General features: G+C 50.4%; 1 protein-coding gene across 2 annotated transcripts in view; it reads right to left on the reverse strand.

Annotated features, from left to right (window-relative positions):
- The window catches only part of BICD2 (BICD cargo adaptor 2), a 30,784-nt gene extending 12,965 nt beyond the window's left edge, over positions 1-17,819 (reverse strand). For both annotated transcript variants that reach the window (XM_049770029.1, XM_049770028.1), the window contains exon 1: positions 17,516-17,819. In XM_049770029.1, the coding sequence (XP_049625986.1) occupies positions 17,516-17,755 (240 nt within the window). In that variant the 5' untranslated portion in view covers positions 17,756-17,819. The remainder of the gene's footprint in view (positions 1-17,515) is intronic.
- Between the last annotated feature and the right edge of the window lie 842 nt (positions 17,820-18,661).

Here is an 18,661-nt window from a genome sequence, read left to right on the forward strand (position 1 = left end):
GCCAGGGGCGATTTCTGAGTGTAGAGCCAGGAGTAACCCCTGAGCGCTGCCAGGTGTGAACCAAAAACCAAAAGAAAAAAGAAGGGAGAGTACCTGCCTTGGATGCAGCTGACCCGGGTTCAATCCCCAGCATCCCATATGGTTCCTAGAGCACTGCCAAGAGTGATTCCTGAGCATAGAGCCTTGAATAAGCTCTAAGAACTGCTGGTGTGGCCAAGAACAAGCAAACGAACAAAAAAATCGCTTGGATTGTGGGCAGATGGGAAAGGACTATGGAACAATGGCGAGAATTGGATAGAACATTTTATGCATGAAAATCATAGAATTTATAAAAACCTACCACTAGCAGTCCTATTAGTCACTGGTACCTCAATAAAATGGGGGTAAAATCATTGCTAATACTGAGGTCAAGAAACCTTGACTTGTTTTCTTCGGAAGTCTTTAGTCTTGTTTTTTTTTAATTCACTGTAGTTTAGGTAACAAGGTTATCAGAATGTTCCAAGTCTATGGTGTTGATATACATAGTTACTGCACTCCCATCACCACCCTTGCATCATACTGTCTTGCAACAGAATGCGCCTTGTTTCTGGCCAACACAGCTAGTAGTGAGCGGGGCCTCCTTCCTGACTGTCCTAACCCAGCCCAGCCCAGCCCAGCCCAGCCACTCTATGGAAGTCCCAGGTCTTTCCAAACTAAGTTGGCTCTGCTCTGTGATTTCTGTCTCGTGCATGGCCCCAGGGAAACCAATGTACAAGTTCTCTTCTACATTGGCCCTGCCCATCTCAACCAAGCTGCATGCCAGCCCTGGGCCTGCAGGAGCCTGCTGGTTGTCCAGAGGCAGGGAGGGAGAAGCAAACCAAGACTCCAGATGGCTCAGCAGGCACTATGCCACCATCGCCAGAATGGCTGGTAGACACAGGGAGTCGAGGCCTACCGCTGCCACCCAGCTCTGAACCTGGAGCCCACAAGCATCCAGGGGAGATTTTAGGACACAGAAATGTAGACTTGGCTTCCAGCTAAGCAGATTATCCTATGGACTCATTAACCCTCCTGAAAGAAAATTGAAAGTACCTAGGATATGATGTGATTATGCAAGGATCTTCCAGCCAGCAGGCACCAAAAAAAAAATGTGGGACAGGGAAGACAAATGGGCGTTCCAGGAGCTACTCAGCACAGGGAAGAAAGAAGCCAACAGGCAGCAAGTAGTGGCAGTGGGCATGAGCCCACAGAGACTGATGAGGCCAGGAGAGGAACACGGGTTGCAGGGACAGAGTAAAGCGCTTCCCAGTCACAGAGGTGGTGGCAGATGGAGCTAGCCAGTGTTCTCTGTTGAACCAACATAGCTAAAGGGCAAAACCTGGAAGAATCAGGTTGTTTCCAAGGAACTTCACACCCCAAGGGCCAGCACAAGAGCACGGGAAGGAGACTGCCATCTCCCAGCTCTGGCACCCTACTCACCTGCAGATGGGAGGAAGCAGATAGGAAGCAAGATCTAAGTAAGCTCAAATGGAGAAACAGAAGCAGCAGAGCTGGGATTGCAAGGCAGAGAAGGGGACCCTTCGCACAGAGGCAGAGATGGTAAACATGAAAGAAAAGCCGTAGTTAGTGTACCCAATAGTTGTGCAGGGAGAAAAGCATAGCACATGGTAGCATCCTCACTGCAATAGCAAGGAAGGAAAAATACTTTAAGAAATAATGATGGGGGGCCGGGCGGTGGCGCTAAAGGTAAGGTGCCTGCCTTGCCTGCGCTAGCCTTGGACGGACCGCGGTTCGATCCCCCGGTGTCCCATATGGTCCCCCAAGCCAGGAGCAACTTCTGAGCACATAGCCAGGAGTAACCCCTGAGCATTACCGGGTGTGGCCCAAAAAAATAAAAAATAAATTAAAAAAAGAAATAATGATGGAAAAATCTCTACATTTGATGGAAATCCACAAATACTTGAGCTCCTCACAGAGAAGGCTCCAACACACATTGCAAATTGCTTAAAACAAGGAGAAGGAGCCAAACCAGCCCCAATGCCAGCAGACAACCAAGCATCAGAATGGTGGCAGTCTCTCTGACAAGTAGGGAACAGAAGAACAAGAGCTCGAAAAAAATCGATCCAAAGCACAGATGAGGCAGCACCTTGCCCCAGTGAAAACCACTCTCAAGGAAGAAGAGATGAAGACTCTGGCCAGTCAGAAGATTGCATTACCAAAAGGACTGCAAAATCTACAGCAAAAAAGTCAGATAGAAAACTGCACTGACAGGAAAGGCTTAAGGAAACAGACACAGCAACTATGTGACTTATTTTCCTCCATACTGGGATTTCCTTTGTTTTTCCAATAGGGGCTAACCACAGATGCTCAAGGGCCCAAGGGCCAATCCCAGTGCTATCTGGCATGGCCCATGGAGTGGACCTGACATCATGTGGCACAATTCCAGCTGCCAGGACTATGCACAGTCAAGGTTGGGTGGGAGCACACACCCTACTAGGAATAAAACTCTGATGCTACTATAATGACTCAGCAAAGGATGATTACTCACCAAAGGCTAAGATGATAGAATGCACTTTTGGCGATGCATTAAAAAATTTACAATCATGTACATTTTTTTTTTTTTTTTTTTTTTTTGGTTTTTGGGCCACACCCAGCGGTGCTCAGGGGTTACTCCTGGCTGTCTGCTCAGAAATAGCTCCTGGCAGGCACGGGGGACCATATGGGACACCGGGATTCGAACCAACCACCTTTGGTCCTGGATCGGCTGCTGGCAAGGCAAACGCCGCTGTGCTATCTCTCCGGGCCCTCATGTACATTTTTAAAAATATGGCTACTAGACAGCCAAAAGACTCCAGGATAATGTAAACATACTCTATTATATGCACTAAGAAAACAGAAAACTGGGACCAGAGAGATAATATGGATGTAGGGTGTTTGTCTTGCATGCAGAAGGACGGTGGTTCGAATCCCGGTATCCCATATGGTCCCCCGAGTCTGCCAGGAGCGATTTCTGAGCATAGAACCAGGAGTAACCCCTGAGCACTGTGGGGTGTGACCCAAAAACCAAAAAAAAAAGGAAGGAAGGAAGGAAGGAAGGAAGGAAGGAAGGAAGGAAGGAAGGAAGGAAGGAAGGAAGGAAACAAACAGAAAACCTCATGTGACGAGCTTTATGGCCATATTCTTTTTATTTCAATGGCCTGGAACTGAATTTGCAGTGTCTCTGATGTGTATCTCTAAAATAGTGCAATTCCCTTCAAAGAGCTAAACACATTTACCAAGTGGCCCAGCAATTCCAGTCCTAATATATCTAAGAGTAATGAAATACAAATCCACACAGAAACTCTCAATAAATGTTTACAATAACAAAAGTGGAAACCTGAATCGCCACCAACTGGAAAATGTTTAAATAAAAGGCAGCCCATCTACATGATGAAGTACAGTTGGCAATAATAGAAAGAAGTTGTTGGTGCATGGCATAAATATATAAATGTTGAAAAATTCTGCTATATACAAAAAACAAAAAGCGAAACTCAGTCACAAAGGGACACGTATTTTGTTCCTTTTATGAACTGTTTAAAATAAAAAGTCAAGGGGCCAGAGAGATAGTACAGCGGTAGGGCATTTGCCTGAGATGCAGAAGGACAGTGGTTCAAATCCCGGCATCCCATATGGTTCCACAAGCCTGCCAGGGGCGATTTCTGGACATAGAGCCAGGAGTGACTCCTGAGTACTGCAGGGTGTGACCCCAAAACAAAAACAAGTCAAATCCTTGTAGGAAAAAAACTAGATTAATGGTTAGAGATCTTACTGGGCTTGTGGAAATGTTTTAAAATTGTTAGTGATAGACATATAAGTAAAAGCCACTGGCCTGCCCAGTGACTTTAAAAATGTTAGTTTTACCAGTGAGGTGGCGCTAGAGGTAAGGTGTCTGTCTTGCAAGCGCTAGCCAAGGAAGGACCCGGTGTCCCATATGGTCCCCCCAAGCCAGGGGCAATTTCTGAGCGCTTAACCAGGAGTAACCCTGAGCATCAAATGGGTGTGGCCGAAAAAAAAAAAGGTTAGTTTTAAAAGAATGGTAGATATGTGCATTGTATAAAGAAAAAGGCTGTGAAAACAAAGCTGTAAATGTTCAGAGTCCAGGACAAGAGCTCATACAGCAGAGCACATGCCTGACAAGTCCAAGCCCTTGAGCTGCACCCCTGTACCACATGCCCCACTGCCAGTGCAGTGAGGCCCCACTTAACAATGTGGGTCTGAACACTGCACCAGCAGGCCTGCATTACTGCTAAGGGTGGAACCCACAAATACAATAAAATCTAAAACTATTAAAAAAAGGAATAAGATAAATCATGCAATCATTCATCCCAAAGTCAACTAGTAGGACCATATGCAGAGCCCAATAGAGGCATAACACTGAGTCACTGGTAAGATGTCCATTTGGAAGAAGAATTTGACAGACTCTCAAGAAGTTAGGCAGATAACTAATATATGGCATCAGGCATGCCAGCCACTCCTGGTATTCAGCCAAAAGAAATACACACATATGTCTATACAAACTCACACAAGAAGGCATATTTTTGGAAGAGCCAAAACAAAGCGAAAATCATCGAAGTTGATTTTTACAGAAGACACAATGCCGTCAAAACAATGGAATACTATTCAGCAATCAAAAGTCACTAGGCCCAGAGGAAACAGCGGCTACAACACATGATCTACATGAAGCAAGCTCGGGCTCCATCCATGGTCCAAAATGAGTCCTTGCACTACAGGAAGCAGCCCACACTAAACTGAGTGACCCAAATACCACCAGGTGTGACCACAAACAAAGCCCCCTTACCACCACCACCACAGAGAGAGAGAACTAGAGAGGGAAAGAGAGGGAGAACGAGAGAGAGAGATTGAAAGAGAAACCACCAAAACCCAAAACATGTTAAGATAAATTCATCTCAAAATTATGTTCAGTAGAGAGGCAGGTCAAAAACAGACTCTGTACAATCCATTAATATAAGGTTCTGGAAATAGAGCAGACAGGGCTGGGAAAGGCTTGAAGGCAGGAGGGGTCTGGTCCTCCTTATCTCAAGGACTCCATCCATCTCCTGGGTGGGCCTCCTAAATCACCCTAGGGACCATGAACTGGGTGTTCAAGATATATGCAGTGTACTTTGTTACAACTCTACCTCACTGAAGCTCTAGATAGAACAGGTGAATATTTTGAAAAATATCCCAGCCCACCTGTAGCCTTAAAAGCCTTTCTGCCTTGTGTGCCCAAAAATATAGGCCAGCACGTGGGACAGGCAGTGGACATGGCCCCTCCTTGCACCACTCTATGCAACCTTATGGCCCCTCGACAGAAGTGCCTGACTGCAGCACTTCTGGATCTGCTTCAGGCCACCTACACCTGTGCCCAGCACTGGAGACTTCCCCACCCACTGTACCAGACCACAAAACAACCTGTGTGCATGCAAGTGCCTTTCTGAGGTACCTTCTCAGGCTGTCCAGGGTTCAGGCAGGCTGGTGCCGGCCCTGACATGGGCTCCTGGCCTGCACCCTGCCCACTGTTCCAAAGTTGTTAAGAGCACAGAGTGAGGTCATGATTGGCTCTACTTCAAGTTGGTCCATGCCCAATGTGGACACCCTAAAGACACCTCATGCCAAAGCCGGAGAGTAGGGGAAGGAAGGACCCCCAGCAGGCTCTCCCAGCCAGAGCTGAAGGCATACCAAGAGCAGAGAAACTCAAAGGAAACAGAGAGCCTGGGCAGAAAGTCCCAGGAACAAAATGAAGGAACAAAAGGGTAGCTAGGACCTTCCCCTGAAATGACTGGCAGGAACAGGGACAGCCCAAGAGTTCAGTATGAGGAGTCACAGGTTTTGTGTGTCTCGGCAAGAGCCCCCAGACTTAAAAAAGGAAGGCTTGGGTGGGCCTAAAATAGGCTCTTGGGACACCAATTATGGCATCTCTCTTCCTCCAGTAAGCAGATGAGTCACTGCCAACAAACTGGTGGAATAACACTGAGGCCCCATCAATGAACACGGTTCCCTCCCTTGCCCATGCTCCATCTCAGCTCTACCTGGCAGAGGTCTCACCCAGGCGAGTGTTGTTCAAGTGTGTGCCTGGCATATGCCCAGGTAAGGAGGGACTGAAGATAATTAAATGCAAGGATCCAGGTGCACAAAGACACCCAGGGTTGGACAGAAGGCGGTGGGGTTCAAGCACAGCACAGGAGCATGGAGGTAGCCTGGAAGAGCTGAGAGGTTCAGGTGGAGGAAGCAGCCAGAGACATGGACCAAGGAAGGACAGCAGAGCTGGGTTAATGGTTGGGCCCACCATGGCAGGCAGCCTCTGCTGCTAGTTAAGTCCTGAGGTGTGATGCTGAGCCCCAGAAGGGGCCACCAAGAATAAGGCCCATGACACCTACCCTGGTGCCTACTCCAGAGATAATGGCACAGGGAACACTTGTGAGCAAAGTACTTTGGTTGGCACAGTGCAGCCTGCTGACCCATGAAATCTAAACATGGGGGCCCGGAGAGATAGCACAGCGGCGTTTGCCTTGCAAGCAGCCGATCCAGGACCAAAGGTGGTTGGTTCGAATCCCGGTGTCCCATATGGTCCCCCGTGCCTGCCAGGAGCTATTTCTGAGCAGACAGCCAGGAGTAACCCCTGAGCACCGCCGGGTGTGGCCCAAAAACAAAAAAAAAACAACAAAAAAAAAAACAAAACAAAAAGAAATCTAAACATGGTTCTATACAGGGTACACAGCCCTGAAATGGTTGGCGGAGGGGCCAGGAGCAGCATCCTGTCTCTGGGGGAGAGTGTGGGGTGCAGAGAAGGCCAGTGACAAGTGGAGGCATTAGCAGCCCAGAGGACAGCATAGCCCTCCCAGGACAAAGGGCACCCCGTCTCTTTCTCAGCCACAGCTCACAACAGTGGGCGAGGGAAACAGAACGCCTCCTATAGAGGCTTAGTTGAGATGCTGCCCCACACCCCAGAGTGCCCAATTTTGAGTAAGGCCTCCAGGTTGAGAGGAAATAGGGACACCCCAAGTAAGTATCCCATACTCTGGGTACCGAATCATTATCACCAGCGCTACAGAGCAGCAGAACCAAGAAGAGACGTGGCATGCAGCATTTCGCTGCCCTGGCGCCTGAGAAATGCTATGTCTTTGGGCTAGTGAGGGTCCTGGGAGGTGAGTGGGACACTCTTCTGGGTCTAAGGCCTGAGAATCTCGATGTATAGTCTGACACTCCATGAGCAAAGACTCAGGAGGCAGAACATGAGGGTGACTCAAGATACATAAGTGGGAAGAGGCTCATCCTCCACCCTTTTTTCCTCTCAATCCCAATGGACAGACACCCACTGGTGAGAGACACAGAGACAAAGCAGATCTGTCAGCATTGTCCAACAAACACACTCAGGAGAGGCTTTGACCCTCATGGTACTTCCCAGCCCTTTCCATAACAACCTATAACTCCATCCCATGGATTATTCCCCGGCCTTTGGCCACCTCTCCCCATTTAGACAATGTTCACCCTTCTTCCCAGTGAAGAAACACTGCCTCTGACCAATGAGGTCACATACAGAGAACCTGTGAAGAATGAGGTAGCAATGGGTTGAGTGGAACCTGTCACTGGCCACTATGTCCAGACCTATGGTAATGCCCAGGGATGAAAGAATTTAGATGTCAAGGTGCTTCAGGAGGGGCTGAGCTGAGAGGCAGCATAACGTAGCTGCTGGCCCCTCGACAAGGAACTCCTTCCTCCTTGGCTACAGACCAGCACATATGGGTAGGACAGTAGGCACCAGTCCACTGCTGGGCTCGTCCTCCCACCTGGTACCCAGGGCCATGGCTGAAACAGGCCACATCAAGCCCACCAATGGGAGCCAGGGCTGGGAGTGTCCTTGGGGACCAAGTGTCGGGGCCCTGATCCAGAGTTGGGCATGGAACAGCTTGCTTCATTGGCTGCTGACCTCCACCACTAGTGCAGCTGCACAGGGGAAGAGCCTGGGGCCCCAGTCGGCACCCGCCTCCCTGGACAGCAGGTGAGGCCTCTCCCAGACCAGTCTGGCATCCAGGGCAGCAGGCAGAACACCTGCCAGGCTGGGAATGCCAGCCAGCCTCAGCATTCCACTGAGCTAAGGTGTCATTCCAGGAAGTCCACATAGGGAAGTTGGGCTGGGAGCACTTAACTCTTGTGCTTCAGGTTCCAGAGTTGCCCATCCCCTTAAGCTTCACTACTCCCTGAGGCGACCAGTCTGCCAGGGGTGGCCCCCAGAGCAGTGGGGTGGAGGCATACCAGGAACTCAGAAGTGGCCAGCTGCCATCCCCGCCCCTCTGCTGGGCTTGTGGCCAGGGTTCTGGATCGGACCCAAGACGGGACCCCTCATCTGCTCCTTAGAGAAGGAAACTGGTAGACAGAGACACAAATACTTGACACCCCTTCAAACAGCCTCACAAGGACATGGGGGGTGGGTGTTTATCAGCAACTTTTATCTGCCATCACTGGTGCCGGGCTCTGAATGGCACCAGTGGGTGAGGCCAGCAGACACTGTCTGGGTTCCTAAGTGGATTCCAAGCAGATTCCATGTCCTCAGGTCCAACATGCTCACTCTGGCCTCTGCTGCCTTGGTCCCCAGCCTGACAATAAAGGCTCTAAGATTCTGAGACACAGCTGACACATGTACTACATGGGGACAGACACTGTGACTGCTGAGAACTGGGAAGGGATGACCTGTGTCACCTCCCATCCCTCCCTGCATCCACTTGGGAGACCATGACCTATGTACGGCACATGGAGCCCCTTCTTTCTCTCTCCCTTTCTTTCTTCAGTGTTGCTGCAGGTACATCAGGAGTAAAGATGAATAATCCCAAGCTCAAGACAAGGGAGCAGGAAGTTGCCCCATGGCACAGACGCCAGCTCCATTCTGCCCACTGGCATGTAGCATGACTCTGGGTCAGGCTCGGAGTCACTGCCTAACTGGGCTGGAGTGGAGATCATAGTCCAGAGCTCTTGGACAGTAAAGGCATCTCCTAGTCACATCTATTCATAGAGGCCTGTGGGTACTGTGGGTAGGGCATGCGGGTGTCAGCCCTCTGGAAGGGAGACTTGTGAGGGCTCAGTAGTGGTTTCTGTGCCACCTTGAGCCAAAAGCCTGGGGGTGGCGGTTGTGTGAGCGGGGATGTGGAGAAAAGATGCTCAGGGAAGTGAGAGGGTACAAGATTATATGGTGCTGGCAGGTAAATGGGTGTTGGAGTGGAGAGGATTCAGCCATAGCACAGGCCACTGGCACAGCCTCCAATTAAGGCTCAGGCCTTAAGTTCACTGCATTAAGTCATTACGGGGCTGAAATAAATACTTAGTTGCTTTTACTTTCTATATTATCTTGCTTTGCGACTTTGTTGCCTAACCTCCCCAGTAACTTCTGTCTTGTTACTGTGTCCAATTTTCTTGTTTTGTGTATTTTTAGCACAATCCCCCTGCACCGCATAGCCTTGGCAGTGATCCATCTATTTTGATTAGAGATGTTTCTATTTTTTGTTTACTCAGTTTCCTGTTATTTTGCTCTGTATGTCCACTCTAATACAGGCATGGTTTAGGACACCCATGCTCAGTTTTCCTGTGCTATAGTTTGCACTAGTGTTTTTCTGTTTTGGGGTCCACACCTGGAAATGATCAGGGTTTACTTCTGGCTCTGCACTTGGGGATTATTCCTGGTAATGCTCAAAGGACCACAAGTGATGTTGGGGGTTGAACTTGGGTTGGCCGCATGCAAGACAACTGACCTACCCATTATACCAGCCTTCCCCCTATAGTAATATTTTACTTTGATGAGGTGTATTTTTTTAACGTACTTTTACTTTTTAGGACAGTTTGGGTCTTGCAGAAAATATGAGCTTTTAACCAGTTAGTTACTTTTTTTCCACAGCATAATGGTTGTGAGTCTTCTTTTGCATAAAGCTGACGTCATCCCATCCCACTAACAACCACTTCCTGAGGAAAAAGCTCTGGTTTCAAGGAGGCTTTCACTTACCCTACCTTGGGCATGCTGGCTACGGGGCAAACTTCAGTATCCCAGACACTACTAGGTCAATGCACCCTGTGTGCCTGTTACTCTGTGCTGTGACTGGTGCCAGTCATAGGGGCCCCCACTTCCCACACACCATCTAACACCATCCATCTTATCCAGGCAACATTAAGCTTGTGTCTGTCTGTTTGGGGGCCTAAGTCCATCCTGAATCTGATATGCACTGTACGAGGCTGAAGGGCTGGTACACAACCATCCATAGGCCAAGAGCTGGTACCTCACAGGCCTTGAGACTGTGGATCTACCAGGGCCAGTGGTGATGCCCAGAGACATGCCCCATTGGGGCTGTGGAGGGGCTCACAGTCAGCATTTGAGGAGCAAAGACTGTGGCTGATCTGAGCTGCTGTTTGTGCTTCCCTTCCAGGTGGCTCTTCTCTCCTCACACCATGCTAACCACTCCTCCCTCCAAGGAGGCGGGCAAATGTTCTGCTGAGGCAGGGCCAGTCTGAGGAGGGCAAAAGACACAGGGATGCACATGGGTCCCAAGAGGAAGTCTGGCTCCTCAGATTTCCTGACTGACCTGCAGCCAGGAAGCTCTGTAGGGAAAAGAGGAAGTGGTCTGGGGAGGGGAAACTCAAATCAGGGGGAGTCTTGCTCTCAGCAGTACACTAGTGAAGACACAGGAAACTGAGCACCCAACAAAGAGGTGCTGGCGACTCAGAGCTGGTGCAGTGGAGGCCCAGGTCAAAGGTGACTAATCCCCTCAGTACTCTACTCAGAATGGGGATGTGCAGCTCTGTGACCACTGGAGATGCTCAAACAGAGGCAGGTAGGGCAATACTGATGGGGTAATGAGGGTGTTTCCAAACCCATCTCTCCATCACACCCTTTAGGAAGATTTATTCTCTCCAAGGCTCAGCCTACCCTAAGACAGATTTCACTCAATCCTCTGAGAGTGGCTGGGGCAGGGCATTTCTGAGAGCTCCCCCAGTGGTCCTGCCATGGAGGAAGTGGCTGACAGTCTTCCCTTCCTCTGGATCCTGAGTCAGCTCAGGACAAGACCAGTTCCCCAATGTTAGCCACCTGCATGTGACCTCACCTATATTCTCAGTCAACTCTCCTGCCTACTGACTGCCCCTAAGAGGAGACCCTAAAAAGGCAGCGCAGATGCCCCAGAGGGGCCAGGTATTTCTGGGATGTCCGGGAGGCTCTGTCCTACCCCAAGAGAGGCTGCTCGTCCCTTAGTTGGTATTCCCATCCCTGCTGAGGACCACTAGCATCTGCTCCAGAAACCACTCTCCTTCCTCTTGGCCAGGAGGCTCCCGGAGATGGGGAATCTAGGAAGGGCCAGGAGAGAAGGGAGCTACACCAAAGGTGGAGGTGATGATCAGGCTGGGAACAGCCAATGAGCAGTCATGCCTGCCATCACCTTTGCAGGCATGCTTCTATCATATTCCAGGCCCTCAATTCCTCTCGAAGACTCAGGAGGAGTATGTGCAGCCCCAGGTCATGGCCATGCCAACTGTGGGGAACAAGGAGATGGACCCACGTAGCAGTGCTCATTTGAGAAAACAGAAGGGCTCTGCTGGTGCTCACCATGCTCCACCCTGTCACCCATGTCTATCCTGTCACAAATATCTGGTAATCTGAGCGTAGAAAGCAGGAGTCCATGCCTAGGCAGGAGCAATTCAGCCAATGGGGTACCTCGAGAGTGGCCCACACTCTAATTGACCATGTCAGCTGATAAGCTTCCAGCCAGTTGTATCCTCAGGCTGGATCCTCTACCAGGGACACCCAGGCAAGCCTAGGGACCAGCCCTCATCTTTCAAATCACACTAAAAGCCTGTTGCCAGGAGGCCTAGCAGCCTTCTCTGGGCATTTGTAGGTAGAGCAGGGTCAGGATAGCTGTAGGCAGGCACAGTGGTGGGTCCTCTTTCAACACATCACACACAGACTGCCCTATACCCACAATGGGAGACAGATCAGTTCAGGCCCCTTCCCCATCCAGCCACCTGGGTGCTATGAATGTGGGGACAGGACGGGAGGTGTGCACAGAGAGTGCATGCTCCCTTCTGCCCAGAGAGCTAGGCATGGTGATAGGGCCAGCCTATCTCCAAGTGACACAGCTGAAAGAAGAGGAGTCAGCCCTTCAGAAGGGCCACAGACTCTTACAGACACTGGTGTCTCCCATCCCCTGGACAGGGTCACCTTGGGATTAATGCAGCAGCATCTGACTCTGTGATGGAAGAAATGGTGACACCTGGGGTCTACTTTCCGGCACAGCCTCCCAGCTCCCCAAGAGGTCCTCCAAGCATACCACTTGCATGGTTGCCTACAGGGAGGCCCTGACCACTTCAGACTGGCAACTGCTTGTAACCTGCAGATGAGAGCCAAGGACAAGCAATGCAAACCTGACCAGGCCCCTGGGTCTGAACACAGAGGTTTTCAGGCTAGCACAAGAGCAGGTTCTGGTGCACAGGCATCCATAGAAACATGTAAATTAAACCACAAGAGCCCACCACACACTATCAGAAAGGCTGAATTCCAAATCGTTGAAAGCTGTGGTGCAGGTGCAGATGCCAAGACAATAGACATGCTCAAATCCTGAGGTATGGCAACAGTGCTCCTAAGTACTTTCACCCAAATGAGTTGGAAACTTTCATCCAGACAAACAGGTGCTCAAGGAATTTTGTTTGTTTTGGTTTTTGAGCCACTCCTGGCACTACTCAGCGTTTATTCCTGGTTCTGAGCTTGGGGGACCATATTGGGTGCCAGGGGTTGAACCCGAGTTGGCCAAGTGTAAGGCAAGTGCCCTATCTACTATATTATAGTTCCAGCCCCAACTCAGGGATGATTATAGAAATCTTATGAACAGTTACATACATACATATATAGAAGCAGCAAAGATACCACTTTGGATGAATAAACTGGCTGTGGTATTAATGAAACATTATTCATTATTATTAATAATTAATATTATTAATGAAACATTAATTCTGTGATTAAAAAACATTATTGGGGAGTCAGAGAGACAGTAGTGGGTAAGGTACTTACCTTACACAGGCAAACTTAACTTCAATCCCCGACACTCCATATGGTCCCCCAAGCCCCGCCAGGAATGATCCCTGAGTGCAGAGTCAAGTGTAAACTCTTTTTTTTTTTGTTTTGTTTTTGTTTTTGGGCTGCACCCGGTGGTGCTCAGGGGTTACTCCTGGCTTTCTGCTCAGAAATAGCTCCTGGCAGGCACGGGGGACCATATGGGACACCGGGATTCGAACCAACCACCTTTGGTCCTGGATCGGCTGCTTGCAAGGCAAACGCCACTGTGCTATCTCTCCGGGCCCCAAGTGTAAACTCTTAACACTGCTGGGAGGGGTCCCAAAACCATAAAAACTAAAGTTATCAGGAATATAGCTCAATGGTTACAGCACATGCCCCTGTGCACCACTAGATGTGACCCTGGCAGCCCCTGAGCCACTGGGATAAAGCCTTGGTAGTTCCTGGTATTCTTGCAACCCTGCACTAAGCCTCCCAGGTGGGAAATCTCAGGGAGTGGCCTGATAGTCCCCTGAGGACTGCCTGGGGTCATCCTAACAAAAGTTATTAAACAAATAGAAAGAAGTGCATCTTAAATGCATGTTGCAAACTGAAAGGTGAATGAACAGAACACAGACTGTGATGTTTGCGAAATTATAAAGACAAAGCTGAAGAGATGGTTAGAGAGAGTCATTGCCCAGGCCCATAAGGATAGAGAAGCACAGGGGCCTGTGGTGAGGCGGTGAAAAGTAAATTCCATCTGACACTGTCACAGAAGGTTAAGTGTCACTGTGTATTTGTCAAAATCAGCAGAGTGCAGAGATCACTGTATAACCATTTAAAAAGGCATTCTGGAGGCTGGGGTATGTCAGGTGACAGGTAGAATGTGGCAAAGCATCTGTCTACAAAAAAATGACAGGAGGTCACAGAGTAGAAGCGGTGGCAGTTATCGCTGGGGTAATACTGGAAACAAGTGGCCTCAGGACCCAAAGCATATGGCTGGGTAGGGTTGCAGCTAATGACTGAGGGGCAGGTGTACCGAAGATCAGAAGCCATTGGTGTGGAGGGAGGCCAGGCAGGTCCCATTGGGGGTTCCAGGAAGGGAGTGAAACTATGTGCAGAGGGTCCAGAACTGGGGGTATCAGGATGAAGTCATAGAAAGCCTAATGTCCACTCAGAAGGGTAAAGACAGTGACCAAGTGACTGGGATCCAGCTGAGGGAACCTAGAGTGATGACACCTGGGCTGCAGTAAACACCAGGCACCCAGGTCCTGGTCTCAGTACCAACTTTCCAGGGCTGGAGGATGCGTGGTAAGCTGAGCACATGTTCCACATGCCAGAGGCTCGCACTCAATCACCAGCACTGTACAGTCCCCCAAGTACTACCAGGCATGACTCCCTACCCCCAGCTCTGAGCAGGGAGTAAACTACTGGGAATAGCCAACACATCCATGAAGAAATAAATCCAAAACCGGACACATAAATAAAGCCAGTCTTCAGAAAAAGAGAACCCATGGTCCTTGCAGAACTGAGGCTGGAGCCTGTAATTTTGGGTGGTGGAAGGGTGGGGATGGGAAGGAAGAGGGAGAGGATGAAAGAGAGGAAGAGAGAAAGAAAAAGAGAGATGCCAGGGTAAAAGCTGGAACAAGTTGACCAAGAAAAGGCAGTAGCACTGCAATAAGACCCAAAGGTAAGCTAGAAACATCCAACTTCAGACCCACAGGGATGAGTGGATGGATCATAAACAGAATAGACAAGTCTTCCAGGTACAACAGTGACAGTTTAGATGGGAGGGGACATGATGGGAATGGGTGCAGGAGACTCTGGAGAAAGCAGCCAAGCCCTGAAGGGTAGGTGAGACAGCAGAACCCAGGGAGAGGCAGGAAGGAAGATGAGGGCAGACTGAACCAGCCTCAGGCCCAGGCCAAAAGAAGGAGCAGCTTACCAAGCTCCCCCTCCACTTCCCACTGGCAGACATGGCATCAGGGCAGCCAGGGTGCTTTGTGCTTCCTGGGAACTCAGCTATTACTTCTATCAGCTGCCTGAGTCTCATAGACAGAACTCATGCTGCCATATCTGACAAAAGAATAAGAGGCACAAACAGGGTCTGAGAGATCAGAGGCCAGTTCCTTCCCTATCAAGCTGTTAAGGTGAACAGGCACTGCTAGACTTGAGAACCGAGCCCTGAATCACCAGGTCTAAGCACTCGCAGAACCACTGGGCAGGGGCCACACACTATCAGGTTATCAGAAGCTCACAGCAAGAAACTCATCAAGCATGAGAGGCCGTGGGTTTGCCACAGGCCCTCGCCAGCTCCCCCTAAGTCAGGTTAGCCAGTTTCCCTCCCTCCAAGAAGGCCCAGTCACAGAGAGGAGTAAAGGTGTACGACCCCCTACCTCACTAATCCTCCAAACCACACAGGTAGTAGAATTTGTTATCAACCATACTTCAATCTAAGAAATAAGCTAAAGACAATGGCTCCCTCTCCACAGGGGAAAAAAAGGGGGGGGGGGGCAAAGACTGCCCTGGCCAGTCTAATTCTGGTTCAGATAAGCCAACAGAAATCTGCACTCAAGGGTAACAGATCAGGACAAGGTTCCTACAACACCTCCAAAGACCAAGCAAGCCCCTTCCTCTAGCTTTCGTAGGGATGGCTAAGAGGTTCACCTCAAACCTGCAAGTGGAGTCTAAGGCCAAAGTTCTGTATGTGATATTTGCGTAATAGAGAGCCCAGATGGCCAATCTCTGTACCCCTTATGGAGACATATCTCCTCCTGGTTCTCTGTAGTCCACCTGTCCTGACACACTCACAGAGCCTATTGGCTCTGTCTGGAATAATAGAGACGATCAGTGGAGAAACCCTGGGGATCTGGCTTTGGCCAGGAGGCAAGCTTGCTCTTAGGAGTGCCTGATGGATTGAGGCTCCCACACATCTCAGAAGCCCACTCCCAGTCTTGCAGAGGGCGAGTCCCACACCCAGAAAGCAGAAGATGGAAGGTGTGGTGGTACCAGTCTCCCTGTTCTGGGCCACAGCTCTGTCTTAAGAGAGTCCCCTGAGGTTGGATTCCTCTCATACCAAGATGGGACTTTTGTCTGCCCCTCATGTCTTTGTTCTCCCCTGCTCAGCCATGGTGACACTCACCTGCGCTGGTTCTGCAGATATTAAAGGAGGTTTGTTCATCCCTTCCTCCTTACCCAAGCACTCCATTCCTCATCAGAGCCATATGACCAAGTTCCCAAGTCGACCTAGCATCAGCTCCCAGGGTAGCTGACAGCAGAGGCCCAGGACTTGGGTACCGGTAGATGGGTGTAAAATCACCCCATGTGCCATTGTCTCCAACTCCAGGTGAAAGAGTCTGAATCAGGGTCGTGCATGAAATAATCCAAACCAGGCTAAGACCGAAACACATATAGTCTGGCTGTCTTCTACCTCGTATCTCCAGCAAGCTGCCTGCCAGAACTGTTTTTATTGAGTACAGAGACCACCCCCAGGTGGGGCAGTAGAGATTTAATAAGGATAAAAGCTCAAGCTATTCTGAGCTGTCTGGCCCAGGCTTACATATAAAACAATCTTTAATTTGGGTGAAATCAAGTAGTAAAAAAACAGATACAAAGAAACCAGGGATGATCTTTGTATTAGGTAACCTAACAACACCCCCTTTTTTGTTCAAAAAAGAGAGGGCTACATAAGTTGTGTTCTACTGTTCTCTGCAAAGGCGGAAATCCCAGATCAAAACTTACAAAAGTGGATGTCATTTTGCATAGGCACAGTAAAAGTTTGTTGTAATAGCATCAACATTTAAACTGGATACATCATTCTGAAAATCTCAAGATGTTTCCATATCTTTGTCTTTTATATACATCTCACAAAATCTTTTCATAGACTTCTCTGAACATTAAGTACCAAGATGCCCCTTGGAGGAGAAGGGGGGTCAGCAAGGGGGGAAGGACAGATGAGCATTTAAAGACACCCTTTCACATGCAAGGCCTTCACATCCACCCTTCCAGGTAGAGCAACTGTCACGTATCACTGGAGCAAAGGAAGGGGCTTAGGAACACCCTGGCATCCCCAGCCACATGCTAGCACAACCTAACCAGGCCCTGGTCCCAACCTGAAGGGTCCTGCTAGGCTCAAGGCAACACCTGTCACAGCTGAGGACCGAAATCCTAGGCAAGGGCACAATTAAGTCATTCAGAAGAAATGCGGGGGGAGCCGGGTCTCCCCCATAGCACAGGGCAAAAAAGGCACAAAAGTGGCTCCATTCTCTCAAGGAAGAACCCTGGGAGTGGGAGACCAAAACCTGTCCCCCTTTTGCGGGACCTGCGGGCGTGCACCGGCATCAGTCCCGCAGAGGTCATCACCCCTGGCTCGACGGTGTCACTGGTGCCTGCAAAAAGGCCCCAAATCGCCAGCATGCACGCGGACCCACTCGCGTCGACAGCACCAGCTCGGAGGCGGGGTGGGGGGCCTGCGCTCACCTCCTTGAGCTGCTCCATCTCGCCGCGGATGGCCTCGTAGTCCACCTCGAGCTCCTCGAACTGCAGCTTCAGCTGATGCTTCTCCTCCAGCACCGCTAGCCCGTACTCGGCCGCCTGGATCTTCTCGCGCGTGGTCTCGGCCAGCTCGTGCGACAGGCGCTTCACCTCGGCGCGCAGCCATTCGGGCTGCGCCTCCATCACCAGCCGCGCGTATTCCTCTTCCTCCGATGGAGCCGACATGGTCACCGTGGCCCGGGGGGGCTCCGGCTCCGAGCTCTAGCCCGGCACCTCCACCGCCGCCGCCGCCGCCCGGGGCCCCGCCGCAGCCAAATCCGCGCGAGGGTTTATGGGCCGGAGTCCCGCCCCGCGCGGCGGACTACAACTCCCGGCGTGCCGCGCGCGCCGCCGCCTCAGACGTGATTGGTTGGTGACTGTGGGAGGCGGGTACTTCCGGAACGCGTTATCTATTTCTCCTTTTTGTATTGGGCTACACCGCCTTTATTTCCGCCTGCGCTCCAAATCCAGCGCAGTGATTGGGCCGCAGCACGACGTCACAGAGCCGGAAGCGCAGACTTTTTCCGGTCGTAGCTCAGTCCCCAGCTGTCGGCGTTCAATTCTAGTTCGGCTTGCATTTGCTGTCTCCGTTTCCTTCCGGGGCTCGGGGCTGGCTGCCAAATTTCAGAGCTCATCTTAGAACTCTGTGACTCAGACCTTTTCTCCAAGGATTCCTGATCCTTGTTTTCCTTTTTTTTTGGGGGGGCGGGGGGGAGTTTGGGTCACACACGCAGCGCTCAGGGGTTCCTCCTGGCTCTGTGCTCAGAAATTCCCTCCTGGCAGGCTCAGGGGACCATAGGCGATGCCGGGATTCGAGCCACCGTCCGTGCTGGATAGATTGCTTGCAAGGCAAACGCCCTACCGCTGTGCTATCTCTCCAGCCCCTGATTCCTGATGCTTTTGAACGTCCTGCAAGTCAGTGAGAGTCAAATAAAAATACTATTTGGGACGTTCACCCACAGCTGTCGGGTGCCTGGTTTGATAGCCGGGGCTGTCCTGGCTATCTTGTTGACAACTCCAACTTTTTTGTTTTTGTTTTTGTTTTTGGGTCACACCCGGCAGCACTCAGGGGTTCCTCCTGGCTCTATGCTC

The sequence above is a fragment of the Suncus etruscus genome, chromosome 3 (genome assembly GCF_024139225.1).
Source record: "Suncus etruscus isolate mSunEtr1 chromosome 3, mSunEtr1.pri.cur, whole genome shotgun sequence".
Classification (NCBI taxonomy): domain Eukaryota; kingdom Metazoa; phylum Chordata; class Mammalia; order Eulipotyphla; family Soricidae; genus Suncus; species Suncus etruscus.